Raw genomic sequence first — 26,108 nt, forward strand, 5'->3', positions numbered from 1 at the left:
TTATAAATGTATAAATATGATCTATAGTCATAATACTGTACTGTACTAATATAACACTACAGCACCATAGCAACACAGACTCTTAAACACCCTAATCTGTTACTTTACGGCTGATGTGTTATATTTGTCTGTAAATGCTTGTATATTTGTACATATTTGTGTATTTGTTCACTGCAATTCGAAGACATTTACTTTACTTGTGACTTCCTTTTCTCTGTGTGTTCATCTAGCTCCGTGAGTACAAAGTTGCTTTAGATATGAGTCTTCCAACCCCCTTGGACACAGTAACCCGCTGGCTTTTGAGAACAGAGGAGGCTTTGGCTGAGGAAGATGGCAACCCTCAAGACCACGGCCGTGCTGCTGATGAAGCGAGGGAGAAACACGAACTGCTCAAAGTAATCATTTCCAACTTTAAGATGTACTGGGAAACAATGTTGCTGATCTTAGCAAAAACTGGTTTCCCCGGCTCTTTGTAGACAGTGAAATGTAAATGTTTGCAAGCATGTAAATATATATGTGCATGCTGTCTCTGCTCGTTGTTGCTGTAGGCTTGCCTGGAGGAGATGCCACAGCACGTGAAGACCTTCCAGTCCTTCCAGAACATAGATGAGTACGGAAACATGATGATTCCTACTGACAAGATGGATGAGCTCAAGAGGAGGTGAGGGTACTTTCTCCAGTGGCCTGTGTAATGTATGCATGCACAAACTGGATATACTTTTGAAGAGTATATGAATGAATTTCTTAGTTTAAGCTGAAAGTCATAGAAGGACTTGTGCTGTCCTGACCTGGGACTGGATGTAATCAAGATCACTGCTTAAACTGAGAAAAGCATCTTATAAAGTGATAATTTACTTTCTGAAGTTGATGTGGTTTTATTTTTTAGTTTCTATTTAACGTTCTGTTGGCATCTTCATCAGATTTACCAGCGTCAGAGTGACTGCCAAGTATCATGGGATCAAGCTAGAGTACAGAGAGCATCGCCACACTGTTTTGGATCTGTTGGGGCAGATCAGGACCAAGCTTCGTGTCTGGAAGAGACCTTATATCTCCTCAGAGGCAGTCAGGGTGTTGCTGCAAGAGTGGCATGTGAGTAATCTTTGTTTAGTCTTTGTATTTTCAAAACACAATTTAATACTTGGGGGTGTGTCGATGCTTCTTAACACCTTTTTGTTCTTTCTTTGTATATATATGTATATGTTTATCTGAGCAGTACAGTAATTTCTGTTGTTGGAGTTACTAATCTTTCTTGGGGTATAATTATAAATTTGGACAATATCTATATATCTATGTAAGGCCACATAATAGAAATTCTAACCAGGATGCAGCTAAGACAAACAGATTCTGCACATAGTATCTTAATATACAAGACACACTATATATAAGACGGACAAAGCTTCCAGGTGTGAAGCCAGTGAGGAAGTGCCTTAAATATGCATTTTATCTAAAGGCTAGCAGGGGGCGCCTTCTGTGTTCGCAAACAATGGAGGTTCATAGGAAAATGGCCCTTGATACCTATGCTCTACAACCTCGGTAAATACTTCAGTTGTGATCTCAAGTGGTAGTATGAAGTCATAATGAATACTATAATCATAAATTAGGGTAGGGTGTGTTTTATTGCAGGCGATGTGATTCGCAAATCACTACTGAACATGGGACGTGCCCATCGGTGTCTCAAATTTGGTTTTGACATGTCAAGAAAGCATCAGTGAACTTTGGAAACCAATGGATGTGTCATGTTGGGTGTGTCCATCTTGTATATACAGTCTGTGATATACAGTGAAGATGTCCAAAATGGGCTATTGTAAATAGTTTTTTTATCAGGGTTTTCCCTCTGGTTCTAGTGGTGAATTTTATTCAGAGTTTTTCTCTAACTTCTTCACTAGTTTATCCAAAAATGTTCCTTCTACTGTGTAAAGGGCATGGATGTTAGTGTTGACTGACAGTATTAATTTGTATTCATTTTTTTAAACTCAGGAACTCGTATACACACAAGAGCTGCCTTCCATGTTGGAAACAGCTATTCGTAAGCTGAAGCAGATTTCCGAGAAATATTCAAGCAAATCTGCCCTTGGTAAGTACTGTGATACTCTGTAACAGATATTTTGTATTTCTTCATTTATATTAATGTTTTTGATTCCCCATTAGAGTAAAAGTGTATTATTTTAGTTCATATTATTTCTTTGCTCCATAGCTTCAGATTATCAGCATGTCAGTCAGCAGGTGAAGCAGCTGGAGGAGGACACTGCTGTTGTTTTAGAGGACGTGACCACAGTGAAAAGCACAATGGGACGGGTTCTGTCTGCCTGGGACTCGTACAGCGACTCCCTTAGTTCCCTGCAGGCTTGGCTTGAACAGTGCTCTGCAACACACAGCCACAGACCTGAGGTATGATTAACTCATTAAAGTATTATAACTGTATTGCTCTATGATAATAAATATGTCATAAACAAGCTAGTATAACTTGCTTTGTAATAGGGGATCAGTCTTTTATGACTTGGAATAACAAGTCAAGTAAAAAGTCTGCAATAATAACATCTAAATAAAATAATGTCTACATTATCCTTATAGATGATATATTTTAGTATTTGCCATTTTATTTACAAAAATTTCTATTAAGCTGACCTCCGCATCCATGGCTGAGTGGGGATCTCATCAGGCCCACCTGAATGAAGTGGGGAACTTCCTGATTGAGTCAACAGATCCTCAGACCTGCAGGAGCCTGGCAGAGGAGCTTCGAAAAGTCAACATGCAGTGGGCTGAGTTTGTCAAGAAAAACACTTTGGTGAGTCAAAGATCAAGGAAAACCCGATTTGTGTGCTTAGATTCTAAAACACCTTAATGACAAAGAATTTGGAAATGTTTGAACACTCAATCACACAAGCTATTTTTTTGTTAGAGAATTAATCAGAATATTTTCCTGACATGAATTTACTTAAAATTATTTTTTTTGATAAAGTGCCCACCATATGGCACTCTAAAATCAACTTTTTATCTGTGCTTTTATTTTTTACAGAGGGTGTTTTTATCTGAGGGTATAGCTTTGTTCTTCTAAAGCGTTGGCCTAGTTTCTTCTTTTTATTTGGCATTATGCGACTAGAGGCAGCAGTGATTGTAGCAGCCTAATGTCTCATGCGTTTGGAATTTAAATGCGATTGTTCTATTGAAACAATGATTCCTAGGGAGTGACTCAAAGTTTAAAAACAGTGCTCCACCTTTACCTATTGTATGCAAGTAGCTGGAATTATAGTCTTTGAGTACAGTGCAATGTCATTCTTATATCTGGAGTTGCACGTTGAACAAGTGTTGTCAATTTCATAAAGTTCTTGTTTACTGTATGTTAATCTACTGTGGACACAACACAGTTTGAAGTTTCCATCTCTTTTCACTTATGTTAATTTCATAATTACACAGTGGATTAACATACAGTAAACAAGAATTTTATGAAATTCTGCTGCTAATGTTTACATCATTGAATTATTAATAAATTATCTTTGTTATTTAACATGTTTATTTGTGTTTTTTCCAGGAAAACATTGGTGAGCCAATTGAAGTTACCCATGTAAACCCAGAGGAAATCAGAGCTTTGATCAGAGAGGGCACACTGATTCTCAAAGAGCCTCTGGACGTTATGGCGGGTCCTTTACGCACCTACAGGAAAAGATTACAGGTAGGACCAACGGCATCACTAGCAAGTCATTGTACTTTTTCAGCTCTAATGATTATTTTTGATTTAAATGACCAAATTAAATCTTTCTAAATTATTGCTCAATTTCTGCTCTTCAGTTTATAATGAGGAAGATTAAAGACATGGATCTGGATGCTTTGGCTTCTGCCCCAGAATGCCCAGCAGATCAGTTACAGAAACTGAAGCTTGCAGTACCAGAAGTATGAACGATTTCTCTTCTTTTAAAAGAACTATTATGATTGTGGTCATGAAGATTAAAATGATTATATCTGTTCTTTTTTAAAAAAAATCAAAGTAAGTCTATCTGTCCTTTGCTATCTTTTCTTTAATTGTCACCAGGTTATGCAGACATTATCTGAGGCAGAAAAGGTTTGTGTAGAGCTGCAACACAGTGTGTCTGGGCTGGACAGTCGATTGGCTGAACTTCTACATTGGGAGACTGAAGCCAGGGAGCTCTACCACCTGCTAAGGGCCACCGATCGGCAACAAAAACAGGTCCAGACCTCACAAGCCAGGGTGAGATGAATCACTGCATAGCAGTGTTGGCTTTTAAATCCTTTCATAAAGAAACATTTATGATTATTTAAAACTAACATTTTTATTTTCCAGGTCACTATTTCCCGTGGTCTACAGCTCGAAGGTCAGGTAGTCACAGAGGAGCAAGACCTGCAGGTGATCGTATCAACAAATCAGAAGAGCTCTCCCATCCACTACCTCCATGCCTCTGCTATGCAGGATCGAGTGCGAGCTGCTGTTGCTCAGTCACAGGCCAGTTGGGGTTTTTTTGTGAAGTAACCTTGTTAGACATGTTCTGACCAGACAAAACAGTATAATTGAAAGTACTTTATTTCTAAGATGCATGATGTCACTTTTAGGAAGCAGTTGGTATGCTAAGCAGCCTGGGTGCCAGACGAGACAGAAGCAGAAGTCCTCCAGCAGGACCTCCTTCAAAAGTCTTTATTCAAGATAAAGCAGTGCTTCAACATTTGAAACAGTTAGACACCAAGCATACAAAAACCTTTGTGCCAAAGATAGTGGTACAAGATTACAAAGAAGAAAAGATGACTTCTCCTCCAATGCCATACACCTACGCAGAAGCTGTGAAGCAGACCAGAAGAAAGTCGCCACCAGAAAGTCAGTTTCAAGGCTGGCCAATGGCCACTGCACAAAAGACAACAGAGACTCCAGATCAAGGGCCACAGCAAGACCTACTCCAAGAGGGACTTAGAAGACAGGTGGAAATTAAACTGGGACAGAAAGAACAGGAAGAAATAAAGGAGGAGTATCTTCTACAAGAAGTTCAGCAGCAGGAGTTGTTCCCAGTGCAACCACAACCAAGTCAGCCCAAGCAGGAGCAACAACAGGTACAACAGCAACAAGTTCAACAGCATGTGGTAATTAATATACAAGCTGAACAACAAGTTAAACAAAGACCAGAATCCAAAGACCAGACTCCACTTCAGGAACCAGCTGTAAAGAAAAAGGTTCTAAGTTCCCAAGAGCTCCAAAGCAGAAAAGCTCAAGGCATGAAGAACCGGCCATGGCTTCAGAAACCAGCTTTTCCAGAGCAGAAAACTCCAAGTCAAGAGCAGGATTTGACTCAAGATCTAGTTCAAACTAGACAGACACAAGCAGTCGGATCAGTTCAGGTAATTTCCCAAAATGTAGCAACCACCAGGCTACAGTATGAGGCCCATGCAAAACTGACTAAGCAGCCACAACAACAACAAAAAGTGGAACAGAAGCAAACACAGCAAACTGAAAATCTAGAGCATCAGCAACAAGACAAACTGCTACATCAACAACAGCAAAAAGAGCAGCATCAGCAAAAACAACAGCAAAAACAACAACCACAAGAAACTGTAAAACAAGCACAACAAGAATCAAATACCAAAAATAAATCACATGCTGTAACTTTGAGTCAACCTCAACCACAAAGAAAGGCCCCAAATCAATCACAAACCAATACTATGGTTCAGTCCCACATTACTACAGATACACAGCAACCATGTGTTCCTCAGTCCCATGACTCTGTGAAGAAACAGTCATCAACCAAGCCACAGACCCAACAACAGCTCCAGCTACAGGATCAGGCTCTGGTTCAACCAGCTGGTCCTCAGCCATCTAAGCAGCCACAGGTACTACCCCATGACGAATCTGTAGCTCAAGTCCCAATATGGGCTCAGATCAGACAGCCTTCCAGTGTTCAGGCTCCACTGCAAGGCCCAATTCAGCTTCCTGTACCATCTCACATTCAGCTTCGTAGTCATCCACAATCATGGGCCCCTGTCCGACCCCCTTCCCCCAAGCCACCAACCCAGGCTCAGCCTCCAATGCATACTCAGTCAACAAACATGGACCAAACCCATGCAAAATCAATGAATGATCATGAAATTCACCCTCAGCCCAAGGTCCAACCTCAAACACACCCTCAGCCTAAGACCCAAGTTCAAATCTATGCTGATCAGTCTGAGACCCATCCCAAGTCAATGCCCTACCCACATGCCCATGCTCATGCCCATGTTCCAACTAATGTTCAGCCAATGGCCAGGCTAAGTCAGGCCCAACCATTGACTCAACATCCAACCCAAGCCCAACCTATACTCCACCTTCAGGGTCATTCTTTGACTGATCCTATGACTCAGTATCCAACACATGCACAGGCACTGGTCCAGCAACAAGGCCATATTTCACAGGGGCACTTTCAAGCTTATACTCAAGTCATATCCTCAGTCACCCAGTCTATCCAGCATCCACAGGCTACAGTGCAACCTCAGTTATACTCCCAGGGTTATGCCCAAGCTCAGTCCACATCTCAGCAGTGGACAGATAAACAAGAAACACAAAATCAAGCATTTCCCCAGCAGAGTCACCCTATCCCGCAACCATATCCTCAGCAAATGGGCCAAGCAACACATTCTCAGGCTTATCCTACAGTTCAGACTCTATCACAGTGGGCCCAGCAAACGCCTCAGATTGCCCACCATAGGGTTTCTCATATGGGGCCATCATATACTCAACCGCAAATGCATCCTCAAGCTCAACCCCAACCCTGGACTCAAACACAGCAGCAAATTGGGCCCCATAGTTCCATGCATCAACACACCCAGATGAGAGCTTCTAACTTAGTTCAGCCACAACAAGGCCAAGTTCAGCAACAGACTTGGGTTCAAGCACCACTGCAAGTGCCATCTCAGTCTTATCAGCAGCCTCAGTCTCAGCAGTATGTACAGGTCCAGCATCAACCCCAAGCTCAACATCACTCTCCATCTCAGATTCAAACACAGATATCTCTCCAGTCACAACCATCACATCCAGCCTATCCTCAGCTTCCTTCACAGCCCCAGCAACAAACTTTGCAGGCCCAGTCCCAAACACACGTCCAGGCACAGCCATTAGTTCAAGAAAAGCCCTTTGCCAGGACTCAGGGGACTCAATCTAATATTCAATCCCAGCAATCAACTTCTCAGCCCAAGCATCAGCCCCAACTTCAGCTACAACCAACGATTCAGTCACAAACTCAATTAAAAGGTAACTCACCTCTACAGCCCAGACCTCTACAGCCAAAACAGGATGTTGAAATGACACCTCAACTAATAGTTCAGTCACCAATTAAACACATACCTGGATCACTGCCACAGCCCAAACCCGAATCTCAATTGCCACCACAGGCTCAGTCACTAACTAAAGTTAATGTTGAATCACCCCCTCAACCCAAGGTGCAAGCCCAACCTCAATTACAACCTACAGTTCAATCACCAACTCAGCCCAAAGTTCAGTCACCAGTCCAACCCAAAGTCCAACCAGTGTTCCAACCCAAATCTCAGGCACAGTTATCCCCACAGCACCATCCTCAGTTTCCGGTGTCATTGCCTCCCACGGCCCAAACAGTGCCACAGTCCAAGACTCAATCTCCCACACAGGCAAGACCTCAGACTCAACCACTTGACCCACCAAAGACTGAAACCCAGTCTCCTTTGAAACAGAAAATTCAACACTCCCAGACTATTCTCGTCTCTGAGATCGATGTGTTGCTTCAAACCCAGGCTGAGTCACCAGATCTTAATATCAAACCTCCTGCTCTGGCTCAAGCACCTCCCCAGGCCTACACAGAGGCCTACACTAAGGCACAGGCTTTAGCTAGAAATGGCTTTGAGGAGGCCAAACACTGCCTGCAGGCGCACATCCTGGAAGCTATCAACATCTTCAAAGACAGGCGTGTATCAGCTGAGCAAGCTTCAGTAAAGGAGGTAAGTTTAACCATTGGCAATGACTTCTGCACATTTCATATTTAGTGAATATTCATGATTGATAAGTTTTATTTGACAATTTTTGCGAATTTACAAGTCTGTTTACCTACCCTACATTTATAGCCACATTGTTTGATGTCTTAAATAGAAAGTAGTTACTTTGCCTTAAAAAAACATCCAACAACATGAAATACAGTTTCTGTAGAGGAATCATAATGTAACTATTTTGTGTTTAAACACAGAAAACTCTGAGGACACTTGATCCAGAGTTGCTGGAGGAGTTCTTGCGAGCAGCTAATGGCATGGAGGCCTTTTGTACCCCCTCACAGCTCAGAGATATGGAGTTCTTCACCCAATCTGTCAGGACACAGTGGGAGGTGGGGATTTTGATTTGTATGAATAGTCAAATGTTCACTAGTTTTTTTAAAGACATCTCTCAGTTAATTGCATATGCATATTTAAACCACAAACTAAAACTGGCAATTATTTTATGCCTTTGAAGCCTGTTTTTAAAGGAATGTTAGCAAACTGACACAGATGTAAACAATTCAACATTATTAACCTTTTAGTCAATACTATATTCTATCATGTTTCCTTTTTCATATATATATATATATATATATATTCATTGTATATATTATCTCCCAGGCCCTCAGAGCTGAGATCTCAGGCTTTTTGGAACAATTACAGTTTGAAGTAACAAGGAAAGACTTTAATGCAGCAGTCCTTCGGTGTGAGATGCACTTAAGCACCAGCTTAGAAAACCAAGCTCAGGTAGCTAAATGACCAAAGCTGAACTCTTGGCAGGGGTGCTTCAAAGGATGGGTATTCAGCCAGTTTTCTCTGCTCTGCTTGTCTAACTTTGTCTTTTCCATCTTCTTTGTATGCCTTCAAGGAAGCTTTCAGTGGGAAGGGTAATAGCAATACTTTATTCCAGCTGGTTTCTAAGAGAGTGCTGTTTTAGCTAGTTTTGTTTGGGTATGTTTACAGTTTCAGACACTTTTTATTATCTTAAGCTGAAAACGACAAACAACACCATCATTATCAGGACCTTAAAACAATGAATTAAATGAAAATATGTGCTAATGAAGATGAAATCACATCTTCTCTGTAAGCTTAAAACAGCATTCTTTTATGAATTTGTGCAGCCCATCTGTTGCCGGCTGCCATCTGGGGTCTTGCTCAAGTGGTGCAATGTATCTGCCAAACCTTCTTTTATGATATAGGATGCTAATAAGCAGGTCACACATATAACTAATTTATAGTTGTATAAATATAATAAAAACACAAGAAAATAAATAAAAAGCTTAACAAAAAAAGAAGATTTGGCTCAATGGATCGCCTGAAGTCAAAGCAGCTCTGCAATGCCTTTGTGCTTACTGTTTTCACATTAAAATCATTCAACAGGCTTGCTTCTCAGCAGACTTTGCTGAAGCAGAACAGCACCTGCAGGCACTGAAAGAGTTGTGTGACACCCTAAGCCCGGAGGATGCTCACCGCTTGGCTCAGACGCAGCTGAGGGAGTGTGAAAAGAGGCTGGCTGCCATCCAGCATCAGTTCAGTGGAGATCAAGACACACCACTCCCTGAATCTAGGTGAGGCTTTCCATAGAGGTTTCAAAACAGCAACGACTTGGCATGCAATCTTCAAAACAACCGTTTTTATTCCTTATTTAATTCTTAATACTGAGTAAAACATTTGGTTGTGCATGATTTATGTTGCAGATATTGTATTAAGTTACATTTACATTTATTCAAAATATAGTATGAAGTTTAAATCAATTTCAATTCTGTAGGATTCCTGTTGCCTTCACTGAGGATTCCAACACACAGAAGGAGCCTACCAAACCAAGTGACAAACCTCAGGCCTTAGCTGAGGTATGATTCACTATTATTAAAAATTCTTATTAAAAAGATTCTCTCTATAGATTTAAACAGTCACAGCTCCTTTAACACATTTTAAGCAAGAAGAAATACAGACCAGTCTTTGAATTTAAATCCTGAAGCCGATACTAGGCGTGTGCAGATGTGTCTGAAATAATCGTTAACATCCTGTTGCTTTTTTCCAGGTGACCCAGGTGACAGTGAAGACAGTTGCTGTGGAGAGAAGGGAGACTGAAAAGCAGATGTCTTTGGAGGAGGAAGTAACCAAAAAGGAAGCTTTAGAAAGGTGAAATTTAGCTGTCTTGTGTTTTATAATCAAAGGCAACGTACAAATCAAAAAACAGGTTGGATGGTTTTATATTTAATCCTTAAATTTAGTTATTTTTGGTTTAACTCTCCAGATATGAGAATGCTAAGAGGGCTCTGCAAGCCCAACTAGCTAAAAATGAACAGAGCATCAAGGACGTCCCCTCTGACTCAGTCTCTCTGAAAGGCCTGCATACACGGCTCCAGGAAATACAGGTACAATGATGTTATAAATACCACTCTATCAGAAACAAACGGGACTGAAATATAAATGACATGCTATAAGAACCTTTGAGCAAAATGACTCAATCCCCACAACCGGCCAGTAAACTTGAGTTAAATTCCTTTCTTCCTAGTTCTTGAGACAAGAGACTGAGTGTCTTTGGTCTGAGTATGCAAACCAGTGCTCTCAGTGTTCCCAGCTGAGTGGAAACACTTCTCTGGAGCAGGAGAAAGCAGAGCTGCAGGAGCAGTGGCGCACTCAGCAGTCCAACCTTCAGAGGAGAGGCAGCTCGCTGGGCTCTGCACTCAGGCAGATTGACTCCACTGAGAATCACATGGTGGACTTCACCGACCGCCTGGACCGTTATCTGAGACAGCCCAAAGACATCACTGGCTTCACACTGGCCAACACTAACATTCTGAAAGATATAAAGGTCTGCTGTTAGCCATACACAATTTTGTTTTGTTTAATTTTGTCAGTCTGACACACAAATATTGTCTAAGCACATGTGTTAACACCTATATGAAGCCTGGATTCATATAGTCAAAGAAGTCTTTGCAGAGGTCAGCACATTTTAAAATTTCACATGGCTGGAAAAAACATACTGGTCAATAACTGGATGATTGAAAACAAGCTGAATGCATCTTGTACACATAAACAAGCTACTGATTTAGCATAAATCGTACAATTTGGTGTTTAATATTTATTATGTGTTGGATTTCCTAGTCCCCTGTATCATCAACTCCTAAACACCACAGTACAGATAGATATTAGACATCAGTGATGCTGGCCTTTATAAGATAAATCCAATAAATGCAAATTCTTAGAGATATAAGAATGTTTTTTTTTTAAAAAGAAAAAGAAAAAAAAGATGTAATGTAAGATCTCACTTCTATAGGCATCTCACCTCACACTACACCTTGTGTGTTTTTTGCTAAAGGAACTGGATGACAACATACAGAGTGAACTGGACCAGTTGTCCCGTCTGGACCCTGAATCCAGCGACTTGGATCCCAGAGAACGCTTCCCTCTGTCCCGTGAGTTTGAGGCTCACAAAACCAGCTTGGATCAACTCCGGCAGCAAGTCCGGAAGAGCGAAGCAGCTGCCCGTGCCCTCGACCGATTTCTTATGTCGCTGCGCACTGTGGATGAGGATATCTCAAGTATCCCAGGTCCACCCTGTAGTGACGCTGTGGTGCTGCAGGAATGCCGCTCCAAGTTGACTCTGATAAGGCAGAGCATAGACAGTTTGAAAGAGAAGGCACCTCAGCTGGATCTACTCTTGCAGGGAGCTCGGCTCACAGTCACAAGGGATGGTATCCCAGCCTCCTGCCTCGATATGGTGAATGTCCTGGTGAGAAGGCTGGACGAGAGTGACAGTGGGCTGGTCAGCCAGCAGAAGGTCCTTCAGAAGGAGACCCAAAGCAAAACCCTGGGCCTGAGGAAGAGGACGATGCTGGGGGAGATGAAGAAGCTGCAGGATACGATTGAAGCGCAAGGCCTCAAAGAGCCCACCATGCCTGCGTTGCAGCACAGGTTTGTCCCTTTAGTGCGATAGTGCTTCTGCTATCCTGAAGCAGTTTTGATATGTGAAAATGGGAAACTACATGTAGTCCCAGAATGTACCGTTTAGATTTTGCAATATATTTGCAGAATTAAAATCTGAATTTGTTGCACTTTCCAGGCTTCGTGCCCTCTTGGACTTAGAAGGCCAGCTGCAGGCTCAGAACTGTGAGCTTCAGAGCCTCCGTGAAGTCCAAGAGAAGCAGGGAGGAGGAGAAAATCTCCTTCAGGAGCTGGAAGCTCAGTGGAAGGAGACTCAGCAGGCTTTTTCTGACAGGTAACGTCGGCACAAGAACCTTAAATTAAGACTCTGTCTAGAAAGGTGCTATATAAATAAAATTTTATTTATTTATTTATTCTTTAAGCCATTAATGAGCAACACTGACTTATATGCTGTCCTCAACTGCTATAAATGAATGCATTTAAGTTCAAGTAAACTTTTATTATGTTTCTCTATACACTGCAATCCGAATGCTCAAATCTTCCTTGGTATTTTCTCACTCTTGCAGAAGGAAGCAGTACAGCACACTGCTGGAGCTTCTGAAGAAGTTCCAGACCTGCCGGAGTCTCCTGAGCAGCACCATCCAGAAAGCAGAGCAGGCAATCAGCGATAAGGCATCCTACATGGGGAAAGACAACCTACAGAGGAGTATGGCAAAGGTAGGTGTATTTGCATTGTCTTTCAATATATTCTGACTCTTGTATTGGTTTCCTAAAACAGCTTAAGGGCATTTGTTACTGTATGCACTAAAAGGAATGAACCAGCAGATGGCAGACACTTTCTAAATATCAGATTGGTGTGCTCGGTGCGCACTTACAAGTGCTGTATGTTAACACGTGTACATTTGTTCAGGTCTGTGATATTAAGGAGGAGCTGGCTGGTCTTGCGGGGCCGATGGAAGAGATGAGAAGTGTTTGCAAACAGCTGCAGACTGAACTGAAGAAGTTTCCAGACTGCAGTGAATCTCCATTTGAAGCAGAGGCTGACACGCTGATGGACAGCTGGCTGGACGTATGCATCTATGCACTGACACTTACAGATGTTGTTCTTGTAAACAAACAGAGGAGTTCTACTAAAACTGTACATTAAGCATGCTGGGAAGGAGACTGATCAGACTCACTGACACTGACATCTTAGTATCTGAGTTAAAAATTATACCTTCACAAGCTTGTTGGATTTTTTAACATCCTCAGTAAATGGCAGCATTTTCACTGCGTGTCAGTCTGACATTGATCCAGTGTTTCGTGTCTCCAGAACAGCTCTGTCTGTGACAAATATTAGAAGTACAACTCAAAGTTGAACAGAGAAACTAAAGTCGTAGTTGGATCGTGGTTGGAATATTTCTATTTATATATTTCTATATTGCTCGCCTTAACTAAATTTTAGTGATCTTTTGGTGCCCCTGCAGGTGACAGAGAAGACAGATGCCTACATGGATAACCTACGAGTGGGCCTGGAGCTGTGGGAGAAGCAGCTGATGCTGGGAGGAGAGGTGGACAGCTGGGCCGGGGCCAAACTCGCCCTGTTTGCAGAGAGCCATGCTTTCTACAATGAGCAACAAGTACTCACCATGAAGGTACTGAAGTAAAACCTGATATTTTTAACTGTTCTTCAATCATTTTTCTAATCGATTTTAAGTATCTGTTAATTTGAAATAATTCCAGTTTCACTTTTTGTGATTTTTTTTTTTGTCTGTACATTTGTGTATTTTGTTGTGTTCAGGATGAAATCCAGGCCAATGAGGAGAACATCACTCATTTTCACAAGAAGTCTATTGAGATCCAGGAGATGCTGCAAAGTCAGGAAGCTCCACTGGAGCTACAGGTGAGATGAAACAGAGACTTTTACAACACCATTTCATTTTATGTAGTTATTCATGCGTAAACTTTTTTAAAGAATTATTATTTCCCCTGTACCGTGCTTCTCTTCTCATCATTCCTCTGTTCCGTGTAGGTAATGGAAACCCAGCTGAGAAAGAGACTGGAGCAGGTGAAGGAACTGTTTACCGACTGCACAGATGTCTTTGAGGAGCTAATCGCTGTGAAGAAGCATCTAGCCGAGAAGGTAGAGGATTGTCAGACAGCGGTAGAGAACATCCAGAGTCGTATCAATGAGACTAATGCTTCAGGTCCAAATGTGGAAGCCCAGATACAGGTATGCAGCTGTTGACAGAGATGGACAGCATGGTGCTCCTATACTAGTGAGATTCTCCTGAATGATCACCACTTATAATGTTTTGTGTCTCACGCTGCAGGATCTGTGCAACGACCTGGAGTCTCAGGAAGAGCAGGCTGAGGCCGTGTTGAAGGAGGTGGGATTGGTTTCCAGTGTGGCCAGCCCTCAGGTGCTTGAGGCACTCTCTGTTGACTGCAGCAGGCTAACAGAGGCAATCTCGCGCACCAAAGACATGATCCAGCTGAAGAGAGAGGAGCGGGACAAAGGCCTGCTCAAGGTTATTGGAGGTTAGTATTGAAAATGTGCTTTTAGTCAGTTGCTTATCAGAGGTCTGGCAAAAAGCATTGAATTAGGAAATACAGAGAGAAGACAAGCATCAATCACATATAGACACAACATAAGTACAACAAATGAAAATGAAACATGTTTTTAAAAATGGTTAAAAAATTAAAGCAGATTAAATAAAAGACTTTTGGCTATTAAGGAAAGATTAACAGGATAACAGGCCTGATACTGTCAGCGTAACTTTTTCTGGCAACCACTGGACACTAACATCACTCAGACCGGGATCTCCACGTGTCTGATCAACAAGCAGGATATTGTCTTTGTTTCTCTTTATATTTGACTCAGATATTAGAAGGCAGGGACATGTTTTGGTCTCAGTATTCCTTAATTCAATTGTGTGTATGAGTAATTAAAAAAAAATGTTCCCAGATGAGAAGCAGTCATTCGAAGAATGGTTCCAGGACTTGCAGCTAGCCGTCAATGAGTGCTTCGAGAACCCTGAGAGTAGAACAGATGTGGAGACGTTTTTGCAAAGACTGGCTGTAAGTTGATGGATAATTTTAAAGTTAGATAGATGCTATAGATGCTTATATGACAGATGGATGTTCATGTTTTCTTTCATCAGAGTTTCTTAAAGTCCAAGGATGCAGAGAGACGTCTTGACCAGCTGAAAGATCAGCTGGAGAGAGGCAGGGAGCAGGTTCCACCTCAGCAGCTCTCTGAGTTTACTGGGTGGATGCAGGAGCAGCAAGAGGAAGTGGTTACGTTCAGAACCCACTGCCAAAACCGGCAGAAACAAATGGAGTCACTGCTCAGCGACTTGGACAGGTCATTCCTGCTTCTGCTAATATAATAGCCATACTGTTAAACAAACATTTTCTTGAGCATTTCCACAAACAGAATGTGTTTGTTTTAAGTTTTTTTTTCTTTTTTAAAATATAGTCTGCAGAAGCAGCATGACAGCCTTCGTCAGTGGCTTCAGAACAAAGAAAAACAGTCTGTGGTGTCTGAGAAAGTCAAACAACTTCTGAAAGACCTTCAGGATGAGAGGTGATCCTCAACATTCATAAAACCAGAACCAGAAATATTCCATCGCACGAGCAGTAAAGTTTGCTGACTTCCAAGATATGCACATCTCTCTAATTTCTATAGTTGTTTCATGTTAACGGAAAGAGTCAGAATAGAATAGAATTAAGCACGACATAGACCTAAACCTGTCTATTACAGAAAAATTTGGATGCATAATATGCTGCGTGAGGACGTTATCCCTTCTATTTCTTTTGTATGCCGTCTTACTTGTCTTTGTCTGTCCATGCAACAGTGGAAGAGCCGAGACCCTCAGTGAGCTGCTGGCATCAATACGCAGACAAGGTGTCAGATCTGAGAGCCTCCTGAAGGACGCTGATAACTTGATACAGCGCTACAGAAACCTGGAGGGCAGGATGCTGAATCAGGCTGAGGCCCAGAGTGTGTTGGATGGAGAATACAATGTGTTTAATACTCAGGCAGAGAGCACCAGGACTTGGATCAGTGAACTATCACAGCCTCTCACCACTCCAGACAGAGACACCAACATGGAGGAGATGAAGTCCAAAGCACAAGTTAGTGAAAGTGGTGTCTAATCTAATAAAGCTTTCTTCTGGGAATATTTTGGTGTATTGTTAGCTCATCTCTTAAAGTATTAAAATAATGATATTCTGTCTGGAGTTAAAAATGTCGGACACGTTTTATGATTTTGTCACCAGGCCATCCTTAGCTGCAAACCTGAGGGAGACTTTAAAGTGAGCAGCTTGAGACGACAAAGCGAAAGCCTGTGTGAGAAGGAAGGCCTGGACGAGTCCAGGAAACAAAGTGTCCAGCTGCTAGTTAGAGACACAGAGAAACAGTGGACGACAGCCCTGCAGGCTGCTCAGGAGGCTCTCAGAAAGGCAGAGATGCAAGCCATTTTAGAAAAAGACGTTGAAGCTTTCCAAACCCACAATGAAAGTGTCCAGTCCTGGATCAGAGACCAGGACCAGAACCTCAAGTCTATCTGTGGCCATGTGCAAGTTGAAGAAAAGCTTCAGGCAGCACAAGTGAGTGTAAATTGACATGTAGATGAGTTTGGTAAGGGTGGGTTGTAGTTTATAGAATCACTTCTACGGGCTTGTCTTTCAAGGATCAAAACAAAGTGGTTACCTAACAGGGTATCTCTTCTCTTAAGGCTTTTCTGAGCTCCAAGCCTAATGGAGAGTCAAAGCTCCAAGAGCTTAAGCAACTGTGCCAGAGTCTATGTGACAACCAGAGTTTGGATGAGAGCAGGAAACTAAAGCTTCATGATGCAGTCAAACACACAGAACAGGAGTGGAGGAAAGCCTTGCAGGGTGCTGAAGAGGCTCTCAAACAGGCAGAGACTGAAGAGGCCACTAAAAGAGATTTTGATGCTTTCAAAACCCAAAGTGAAACAATCCAATCCTGGATCAAAGAGCAGAAGCAGAAACTGCTGTCCCTCAGTAGTCATATGCACTTTGAAGAAAGGTCCGAGATAGTACAGGTGAGTTTACAAGTTGGGACCTAACTTCAAAATATATTATAGAAACTGATGAAATTTGTAAAATTTATAAAACTGATATATGCTCATACTGTAGATCTCTACTGCAGTTTTTAATTGCAGTTTGTAACAGGAATTCTTACTTTGATTTATTTGATTGTGTCGTTGCCTTCAGGCTGTCATGACTTCCAAACCTGAGGGAGAGTCCCAGTTGCTTGACCTGAAGAGACGGGGTGAGAATCTGAGCAAGCTCTTGGAAGACAGTAGGAAACTAGAGGTTCAGCAGCTAGTAACAGTCACAGAGCAGCAGTGGACAACAGTTCAACAGGCTGCCAATCAAGCAGAAGTCAGGAGTCTTTCTGATGACTTTGACGTCCAGAGTAAAAACACAGAGATGTGGATCAAAGAGAAGCAACAGAAGCTACAGGCTGTGGGCAGTCACACAAGAGCTGAAGAGAGATGCCACACAGCACAGGTTTGTTTCAATATAACTACATAAGTAGGGTACAGAAGTAGCACTGTTTTTCAATTTTTATCAGTGACTTCAACAAGACATCTAGATTGATCATGTCTTGAAATTACAGTGAAAACTAAAGTCACCATTCTGTTCTGAACAATAACAAATGATTCCAACAGGATACATCATAAACGTCAAGTAAGCCAGTTCTGACAATTGTTGTTTTACCGAGTTTCAAAAGAGTGAATCAATCATTGATCAGGCATAGTATTATGATCATTGGTCCCCCTTTTGTTGCCAAGACAGCCCTGACTCATTGAGGCATGGCGTTCAAAAGACTCCTGTAGGTGTGCTGTGGTAAATAATAATGGATTGCATTTATATAGCGCTTTTCGGGGCCCTGGGGGCAGACTGACAGAAGCAAGGCTGCCATATCGTGCCATCGGCCCCTCACCAGTAAGCGGTAGGTGAAGTGTCTTGCCCAAGGACACAACGACCGAGACTGTCCGAGCCGGGGCTCGAACCGGCTCGGACAGTCGGTTCGAGCCCCGACTGAGTCGGTTACAAGACGAACTTCCAATTCTTTGAGCCACGATCGCCCAAGCACCAATATGGCACCAAGATATTAGCAACAGATCCTTCAAGTCCTGTAAGATGTTGTGATCTGGGGAGTTTGGAGGCCAAGTCACCTCCAACATGTTGTGCTCCTCAAACCATTCCTAACCATTTTTGCTTTGTGGCAAGATGCATTATCCTGCTGAAAGAGGCCGCAGCCATCAGGGGATACTGTTTTGATGACAGATTGTAAATGGTCTGCCACAGTATTCAGCTAGGTGGTACATGGTAAAGTAACATCCACATGGATGGCAGAAACCAAGGTTTTCCAGCAGAAGATTTCCCAATCACACTGTTTTGGCAATCTTACCTTATTCCCACAGTGCATCCTGGTTCCCCCAGGTAAGCAATGCACACGCACTTAGACATCCATGTGATGTTATAGAGAATGTGAGTCATCAAGACCAGGACACCTTTTTCCATTGTTCCATGATCCAGTTCACATGCTCACGTGCCTTTTGTTGGTGCTTTGGGCTACGTCCACACTAGCCCGGATAGATTTGAAAACTGCGTTTTCGTCTGAAAACGCTCCGCATCCACACTAGCGTTTTCAGTCGTTTTCACAGAGTTGTGCATCCACATAGAAACGTCCGAAAACGCTTACATTCCAGTACTGCGCATGCGTGAAGCGCAAGAAGATTCGTCCTGCCTCATTTCTGTCTGCCGTTTATTTACTTTCCAGCTCTTTGAAACGTGCGGCAAAATGTCGAGGAAAAGCACCGAGTTTTTTAAATGGACTAACAATGAGGTGGAGTTGTTGGTGCGAGTAACACAAAAGTACAAAGTTGCAAAAGCGAGTGAGAATTAAAGAATTTGAAGAAAAGTTATCTGAAGCAGGTACAAAGTGATATTAATCTTTAATAGGGCTGTCAAAATTGAGCGAAAACAAAACAACTGCTGTATAATGCCCTCTGCTATCTTCGGTCACATGACTGCATCACATCACTAAAATGCGTCATCGAAAGTCTCCGTTTTCGTTGTCCACACTGTGACGCTAACGCACCGTCTTCATGTATTTGTTTTTGAAAGCGTTTTCAAAGTGCTGAGTTTTCCTTTGGGGAAAACACCATCTCAGTGTGGACGAGAGGCCAAAACGGAGAGAAAACGATGTGTTTTCAAACGAAAACGCATTAGTGTGGACGTAGCCTTGGGCAGTGGACAGGTGTCAGTATGGGCACCATGACTGGTCTGCAGGTCTGCAGCCCCATACACAACAAACTGTAATGCATTGTGTATTCTGACACCTTCCTATCAGAATCATCATGAACTTTTACAGCAGTTTGAGCTACAACAGCTTGTCTGTTGGACCTGGGCACATGGGTCAGCCGTCGCTCACAGGGGGTCAGTAAGACTTGGCTGCCCATGACTCCATCGATGGTTCACCACTGTTCCTTCATTTGACCACTATGACACATACTAACTATTGCAGACCCAAAACAGCCCATGTTGGAGATGCTCTGACCCAGTTGTCTAGCCTTCACATTTTGGTCCCTGTGAAACTCACTCAAATCCTTACATGTGCCCATTTTTCCTGCTTCTAACACATCAACTTTTATTACAAAATGTTCACTTGCTTGATAATATATCCCACAATAACGAGATAATCAGTCCTATTCACTTCACCTCTCAGTGCTCATGATGTTATACCTGATCAGTATATTTGATTTAGATGATATAGTGACCTTTTGTCATTAATACTTTTTTCTTTCTTTCTGTTTTTTTCTTAAGGCCCTCTTGACCTTGAGGCCTGAAGGTGACTCTAAGGTGAACAACCTGAGGAGACAAGGACAGAGTCTGTGTGACCACAAAGATGCTGATGAGGGCAGGAAAGAGCAGGTCAAGCAGAGAGTCAGAGATGTGGAGGAGCTGTGGAGGGCAGCTCTGCAGGATGCTAAACAGCTTGAAGCCGCAGCAGAAGCTGAGATTGCCCAGGAGACTGAGAGGAGAAGGTTGGAGGTGAGAGAACTTATTGTCAGATGGCTGCTAACTCAGCATTAAAACATCTTCTGTCTGACTCTGAATTGACTTGGGTCCAGAGTAAGATAAATAAAGGTCTATTTTGAACTGTGAGTCAAGCAAAGGTACTCTAGGATTATTCAGCATTATTCATTATTCAACATTTATAATAGAAATGTTTAGCCATCTTGTGGTGTGGCATTGTTGCACAGTGTACTCATTCATAAACAGGTGGGAGTAAAACAAAGTCCCCTCTATTTCTGATGAATCAAGTGTATTTCACATATTTTCCTTTTTGACAGTTGCAAGAATTTAATACCTGTCAGCGGGAAACTGATGGCTGGCTAAAAGACCTCCAACAACAGCTGAACTCTTTTGGCAGTGGAACCAAAGTCGAGAACAGACTGCATGTAGCACAGGTGAGCTTAGAGTCACTCTGTGTCTGCTGGATGCACAGTTTGTTCCTGTAGCATTATTGCAATAAATATAATATAATAAGCATAGTTGGATAATTGTAGGTTTGTATCTAACTAAAAGCATGGTATAGTGTTGCTTCATTATCAGTCATGTGAAGCCAGTTTTAAAGATGATTTTTGTTCCTAGGCCATTATGAACTTCAAGCTTGAAAATCTCAAGATAAAAGCCCAGAGTTTCCTTGATCACGAGTATGATGAACATAAAAAACAAGAGATTCAACAAAAAGTAAGAGACACTGAGGAACAGTGGATCAGACTCCAGAAAGATGCTAAAGAAGTAATGGTTCTGGCTGAAAGGCAACGCGCTCTGGACAGCCAGCTGCAAGACTTTGAAGCCACGAGAGAAAAGACCAGAATGTGGTTGGAAGAGAAGCAGCAGAGCCTTGTCTTTCTGAGCAGTCAGAAAGACCCAGAACAGATCATAAGCACTGCACAGGTGAGTTTGGACAATAAAAAGTTTGGTGAAGACATATATGATACACAGGATGCTGACATAAAATGTATGTATATTGTTTGGTTAAAGATTAGATTAAAGTATTTGATTTGTAAAATTCCCTTAAGTCTAAATCCTTCATTTGAACACTTTAAAATGTTCTTGTTGGTCTTATTGATGGTAATATTTATAACCAACAAGAACTTATTTCTAAAAGAGTTTTGTTTTGTTTTTTTGCATTCTCAGTCACTGCCATGCTTTATCTTCACTGCTTGTTTATATGGCTACTTTGCATGTCAATAAAAGAGAAATTGAGCTAAGACTTGTTTTTATTTCCAGACCATCCTGAGCTGTAAGCCTGAGGGAGACTCTAAGCTGGAAGAACTAAAAAGACTAAGCCAGAGTCTGTCTGACCAAGAGGACTTGCCTAAGACTGTGAGGCAAAAGGCTCTGCAAGCAGTGAAAGACTCAGAGGAGCAGTGGAGGACAGTCCTGGAAACCGCTGAGAACACTCTACAAAAAGCTGAGGTCCAGTACTCACTCTCCAAGGAGCTAGGGGCTTTCTGTGCTCATGCGGGAAGCACTAAAGCTTGGATTACAGGCCTGCAGAAACAAGCTGATCCCATGGGGATGAGCACTCAGGGCAGCAAGGCTCAGCTACAGGACAGACTGAGTGCAGCACAGGTGAAACATGGAAAATAGCGAACTATAGAAAGTGTTCTATGCTACAATATTATAAAATCACAATACAAAGCTGAAATTATTGAGAAAGGTATTGAGTTTTTATACATAATATACATATATGACTAACTGAAAAAAATTTCTTTAGGTCACCTTGAGGTCAAAGTCAAGTGGTGAGACACAACTGTTGGAGCTGATGAGGCGAGCGCAGAGTCTCTGTGACCACATAGACCTGGAAAAGGACAAGAAGCTGGAGGTTCAGCAGACAGTCAGAGATACAGAGGAGCAGTGGAGGGCAGTGCTGCAGGCTGCTGAGGAGACACAAAGGTAGAAAAAGCTGTGTTGAGCTACAGGGGAGGGAGATTTCTTCTGTTTCCTACGTAGAGGCTAGGGTTTCTATCTTTTCATAGTGCTCAGGTTCAACCCTTTGTGGCTGCAAGGTTACAGAGCAAGGTTACAATGTGACTGAAATAAACCTCTACATAAAGCTGACATACTTTGTGATAAATTCAGGTTTATCAGGCCATAGATTAGGTCAAACTTTGTAATTAATCAGTTTTTCAGAAGGTTCTGTTCAGATTTTCTTGCAAAATCCTCAAAAAAGCCAAATTCAATTCAATTCAATTTATATAGTGCCAAAATCTCAAGGAACTTTATATTGCACCGTAAACACACTACAACAACAGACAGAAAACCCCAACAGTCACGTGACTGCCTGTGAATAAGAACCTGGCGACAGTGGGAACGAAAAACTCCCATTTAACAGGAATAAACATCTGGCAGAACCAGGCTCAGGGAGGGGCGGCCATCTGCAGTGCTCAGTTTGGAATTTATGTCCATGGTATTTCTAGGCAAGTGCAAAGGCAATTATTTCTTCAGTTGTTGCATTACATTTCATTTCTAAGTTTGACTTTCTAATATCTATCACCCATTAGCAAGTTGCAGAGTGTTGTGGAACGCCTGGTATCCTGTCAGTACCAGCGAGACCAGGCTGCGGCCCGTCTGGCTGAGCTTCAGAAGCAAACATCCAATCTTCCACGTGTCTTCCCCTGGCCAGGCCTGGGAGAGCGGAGGCAAGCTGTGGAACAGGCCCGAGCCCTGGTTGATCAGATTACAGCCTTAGCCCCCGTCCTCACAAACGTCCGCACGCAGGTAATTACCTTACATGAAATTTTAGCTAAAGTTGTGTCAGTTAATAACTTCTGGGATTGTTATAGCTTGAGTAATATGATTAAAAACACAAGCCTATAACTCACTTTGAGTATTCAGTACGACTAGGAGAGGGCTATATAAAATCTCAACACATTAATCAAAGAGGAAATTTGATCAAATTCACCAGTCAAACTTTAAGTGTCTTCAATGTATTTCACTGTTTTTCTCAAGGCTGCAGAGCTGGTTGAAGTCACACAGGACCAAAGCTGGTCAGACCCCACCTGGACAGCTAAGGAGGAGTCTATCCCTGCTCTGCTGAAAGAGCTCACTGTGAGTTCAGCAATCTGTCTTCACATCATTCTGAGAAAAAAAAGTGAATTATTTAAAAGTAAATGTTTTTTTACTTACTTACATTATTGTTTTACTCTTCGCTGTCCAAATATTTATGACTTGCATCGACACAATCTACTGATATAAGTGTAAGTCTGGTGAATCAGATTTACTGGTAAGCACATAGATTTATGCAGGGTGAACATCATACAGACCCCCGAATGCTGGTGATGTCAGACTGGGGTGGACACATTGACCTGTATGATATTTGGATCTGTCCTAAGTCCCCAAATTTTTGAACTGAGATTCATGAATTTTTCAAATTAGTTATATGACGGGATATTCCCTTTTCACCAAGATTATTCATTCTAAGGGCTCCATCACTCCTCAAACTTCTTCCAACTAATGTTGTCGAATGGATGCAGACTGCATTAACGTCAAGGCATAAGCTCATTATTTCCCAGTGGAGAGCCTGCTCCAACTTACCTGTTACTCTATGATATAATCAACTAGGATACTAAATAAAGTGGAGAGTTTCCACCTGAAGGGGGATCCCTACCTTTTCAAAATAAAAAAAAAGATCAAACTAAAACTTAGAGTGGGATGGACGTTGGGATCCTGAGGATCTATATGACAACACTGAGTGAGATACACCTTAAGTCCCACATAGATAAATGCTGGCTGGTTATTTTTGTCCCCCATGACACCCGCCCACCCGCTTTTTTTCTTTTCTCTTTGTTTGTTTGTTCTGTTCTCCCCACTCCTCTACTGTTGTGCTGATGCAATCTCTGCCTGATGTGATTTGCATGTACAGTGGACTGTGTTGTTCTGAAAAATTCAAAAAAATATTAATCACAAACACAAAAAAAAACCTGTCGCCTTCAGGATGCAGTAGCCAACCTGGAGCAGGGCATTGTGACAGAGCGGCAGTGCACACAGCTAGTGGAGCAGCATGAAGCAGCCCAGGACTGGCTGAGGGAGCAGGTTAAAAGCCTGGGACCTCCTCCTGCAGACAGACAGAGTCTGCACAGTGCTGTGAACACCCTTAAGGTGAGAAAATGGCATGCTTTCAAACGGGTGTTTAAGCATCTGTGGTTAGTAACTAACATATAAAATACTAAATATGTTCTATTACAATAAAGATAATGTACTCAAATAAACTGCACCATTAGACAATCTAATAAATGAAGACTGCAGAATTTACTGGGTTTTTGTCTTTTAAAAATTCCATATTCATTCTTTCTCTGTTATTGAAGTACGTAGAAATGTTTGATCGTTTGACTATTACAGAAGTTTTTACAACTTTTAAACTTAAAGTCTTAAAATACTTTACTGGACTTTCTCACATCCCGGCTCTTGTCCTTCTGGTGTCAGGCTTTGCTCCAGACGGTGGACAGAGAGCAGAGAGAGATGAAGGAGCTGGACTCTGCCAGAGACAGTTTGCTGTACCTCTGCACTCCTGGGGGTCAGGATGCCCTGACCCTAGAGGTTAGCCATCTCCATGACCTCTGTTCTGTCTCAGAGCAGGAGGTGAGGGAGCGTCTGAGGGTCTGTGAGATGCAACTAAATGAACAGGACAGTCAGTTGGCCACAAGGACCCAGGGGCTGAAGGAGGGAATTGCAGCCCTGCAGTGGGAGCTCCGCTCTCTCGACCAGGCACTCAGTTATAGTGAACCACAAAACAATATCGCTCAACTTGAACAGCACTGGCACAGCCTACAGGTAATTACCACAGATGGAATTTTCAGCTATTTTTTAAGTTATAGTAGCAAGAAAGTTTTGAAAAGTAATGGCTGAAAAAAATAATAATTTGCATTTCTGCATTCTATCTTGGGAAGACACCTTTTGAATAGGCTTTATTGCATTTCCCATTCAGAAATATCAACTCTATGCTCTTTTGTGATGTTGCTGTCTCTTTATGTTAGAATTGTGAGAAGTCCCTGGAGGATTCGGGTGTGAAAATTCATGACCTGCAACAGGAAGTAAACTTGGCATCTTCGACCAATGAGCTGCCAGCAGAAATCATCAGTGGGGTTGACTCGTTATGGGAACAGCATGCCAGGTATCCTGCTGTGAAAATGATGACTTTTATGACTCTGCTTGTTAGACCATGAAACATTCTGAATCCAAATTGTTATGACATTTTATTTCTTATATATATATTTTTTGAAATTTACCTCATGGTATAAAAAGTAGGGAAAAAAAGATACCATCCAGCAAAACACTGCCAAACTCCCAACTAGGGTTTCTTAAGTTGTAACCCTGTTTAAATAGATATTTTGTAATGAATTCTTAGTGGGTCATTCTGCTCTTGCTCAACTGCATGGACACACAGAGTTCCCCTGTATTTATAACCTAGATATTAACCTTATATAAATGTTTCAGCTGGTTTTGAAAGACATTTTTTAAAAACAAAATTCACATGTATATAGATGCACACAGATGTATAATTATAGCACTAGAAAAACAAATACTTCTTTATCTTTTTTTTCATCCTGTAAAAATATGTTTTCTTTCTCATATATTATAGTCAGGTAACATGTTAAGTGCTGAGATTACAATAAATTGTTGTTCATTATATCCACAGTCTAAAAAATAGGCTGAGTGAGCATCAGGTTACCTGCTGCACAAACACAGCAACATGTCTCAGGGACTGTCTTCATGCTCTGCAAAAATGGAACTACAGCAAACCATCTGTGTCCCTTTCCTCTGTGCAGGTCTCTTTTCTTCTTATTTGAGTAACACGCTGATTTTATTACTGTTCCTAAATATTAATAATGGACATTAATATTTTGCCTGAGTACTGTATGTTTTCTTAATATCAGACATATGCTACAACCACTTTTAAATGTTTTTCCTTCTGATGTTAGCAGATGTTAGAGGAAGGTGAAAAGTTGCAAGCCAGCCTACAGGAGGCACTTTCGCACCGACATTTTCTAATGGCCTGTCTGACATTGGACTTGCTTGAGAAACTAGAAAAAGAAGGCTCAGAAGCTCTCAGAGAAGCAGACACACTGAAAATTTCTCTAAGTCAGAGCCTAAAGGTATTTGTGCTAAATTATTTGGCCTTGAACATTTCATAAGAAAACTCGTAAACATCCATT

At 41.8% G+C, this 26,108-nt stretch overlaps 2 protein-coding genes across 6 annotated transcripts in view; both read left to right on the plus strand.

Annotated features, from left to right (window-relative positions):
• LOC143412385 (nesprin-2-like) overlaps positions 1-4,483 on the plus strand; it is a 32,856-nt gene extending 28,373 nt beyond the window's left edge. The window contains exons 13-22 of the mRNA XM_076877854.1: positions 231-395; positions 549-661; positions 921-1,089; positions 1,978-2,074; positions 2,195-2,388; positions 2,621-2,785; positions 3,530-3,670; positions 3,787-3,888; positions 4,028-4,204; positions 4,298-4,483. Of these exons, the coding sequence (XP_076733969.1) occupies positions 231-395; positions 549-661; positions 921-1,089; positions 1,978-2,074; positions 2,195-2,388; positions 2,621-2,785; positions 3,530-3,670; positions 3,787-3,888; positions 4,028-4,204; positions 4,298-4,483 (1,509 nt within the window). The remainder of the gene's footprint in view (positions 1-230; positions 396-548; positions 662-920; positions 1,090-1,977; positions 2,075-2,194; positions 2,389-2,620; positions 2,786-3,529; positions 3,671-3,786; positions 3,889-4,027; positions 4,205-4,297) is intronic.
• An 84-nt stretch (positions 4,484-4,567) lies between these two features.
• LOC101467796 (uncharacterized) overlaps positions 4,568-26,108 on the plus strand; it is a 55,552-nt gene continuing 34,011 nt past the window's right edge. For 3 of the 5 annotated variants that reach the window (XM_076877457.1, XM_076877458.1, XM_076877461.1), the window contains exons 1-35: positions 4,568-7,938; positions 8,181-8,315; positions 8,587-8,712; positions 9,346-9,533; positions 9,734-9,815; positions 10,007-10,107; positions 10,223-10,343; positions 10,484-10,783; positions 11,291-11,886; positions 12,035-12,190; positions 12,423-12,573; positions 12,767-12,925; positions 13,323-13,490; positions 13,637-13,738; positions 13,868-14,068; positions 14,169-14,376; positions 14,804-14,916; positions 15,000-15,202; positions 15,317-15,424; positions 15,696-15,975; positions 16,120-16,449; positions 16,578-16,907; positions 17,080-17,379; positions 19,705-19,932; positions 20,235-20,351; positions 20,536-20,844; positions 21,181-21,525; positions 21,671-21,849; positions 22,458-22,674; positions 22,906-23,004; positions 23,890-24,054; positions 24,379-24,726; positions 24,930-25,066; positions 25,592-25,721; positions 25,875-26,048. In XM_076877457.1, coding sequence (XP_076733572.1) covers positions 4,576-7,938; positions 8,181-8,315; positions 8,587-8,712; positions 9,346-9,533; positions 9,734-9,815; positions 10,007-10,107; positions 10,223-10,343; positions 10,484-10,783; positions 11,291-11,886; positions 12,035-12,190; positions 12,423-12,573; positions 12,767-12,925; positions 13,323-13,490; positions 13,637-13,738; positions 13,868-14,068; positions 14,169-14,376; positions 14,804-14,916; positions 15,000-15,202; positions 15,317-15,424; positions 15,696-15,975; positions 16,120-16,449; positions 16,578-16,907; positions 17,080-17,379; positions 19,705-19,932; positions 20,235-20,351; positions 20,536-20,844; positions 21,181-21,525; positions 21,671-21,849; positions 22,458-22,674; positions 22,906-23,004; positions 23,890-24,054; positions 24,379-24,726; positions 24,930-25,066; positions 25,592-25,721; positions 25,875-26,048 — 10,269 coding nt within the window. In that variant the 5' untranslated portion in view covers positions 4,568-4,575. The remainder of the gene's footprint in view (positions 7,939-8,180; positions 8,316-8,586; positions 8,713-9,345; positions 9,534-9,733; positions 9,816-10,006; positions 10,108-10,222; positions 10,344-10,483; positions 10,784-11,290; positions 11,887-12,034; positions 12,191-12,422; positions 12,574-12,766; positions 12,926-13,322; positions 13,491-13,636; positions 13,739-13,867; positions 14,069-14,168; positions 14,377-14,803; positions 14,917-14,999; positions 15,203-15,316; positions 15,425-15,695; positions 15,976-16,119; positions 16,450-16,577; positions 16,908-17,079; positions 17,380-19,704; positions 19,933-20,234; positions 20,352-20,535; positions 20,845-21,180; positions 21,526-21,670; positions 21,850-22,457; positions 22,675-22,905; positions 23,005-23,889; positions 24,055-24,378; positions 24,727-24,929; positions 25,067-25,591; positions 25,722-25,874; positions 26,049-26,108) is intronic. The other 2 variants (XM_076877459.1, XM_076877460.1) reach the window with 2 other exon arrangements.

Source organism: Maylandia zebra, linkage group LG19, assembly GCF_041146795.1.
Source record: "Maylandia zebra isolate NMK-2024a linkage group LG19, Mzebra_GT3a, whole genome shotgun sequence".
Classification (NCBI taxonomy): Eukaryota; Metazoa; Chordata; class Actinopteri; order Cichliformes; family Cichlidae; genus Maylandia; species Maylandia zebra.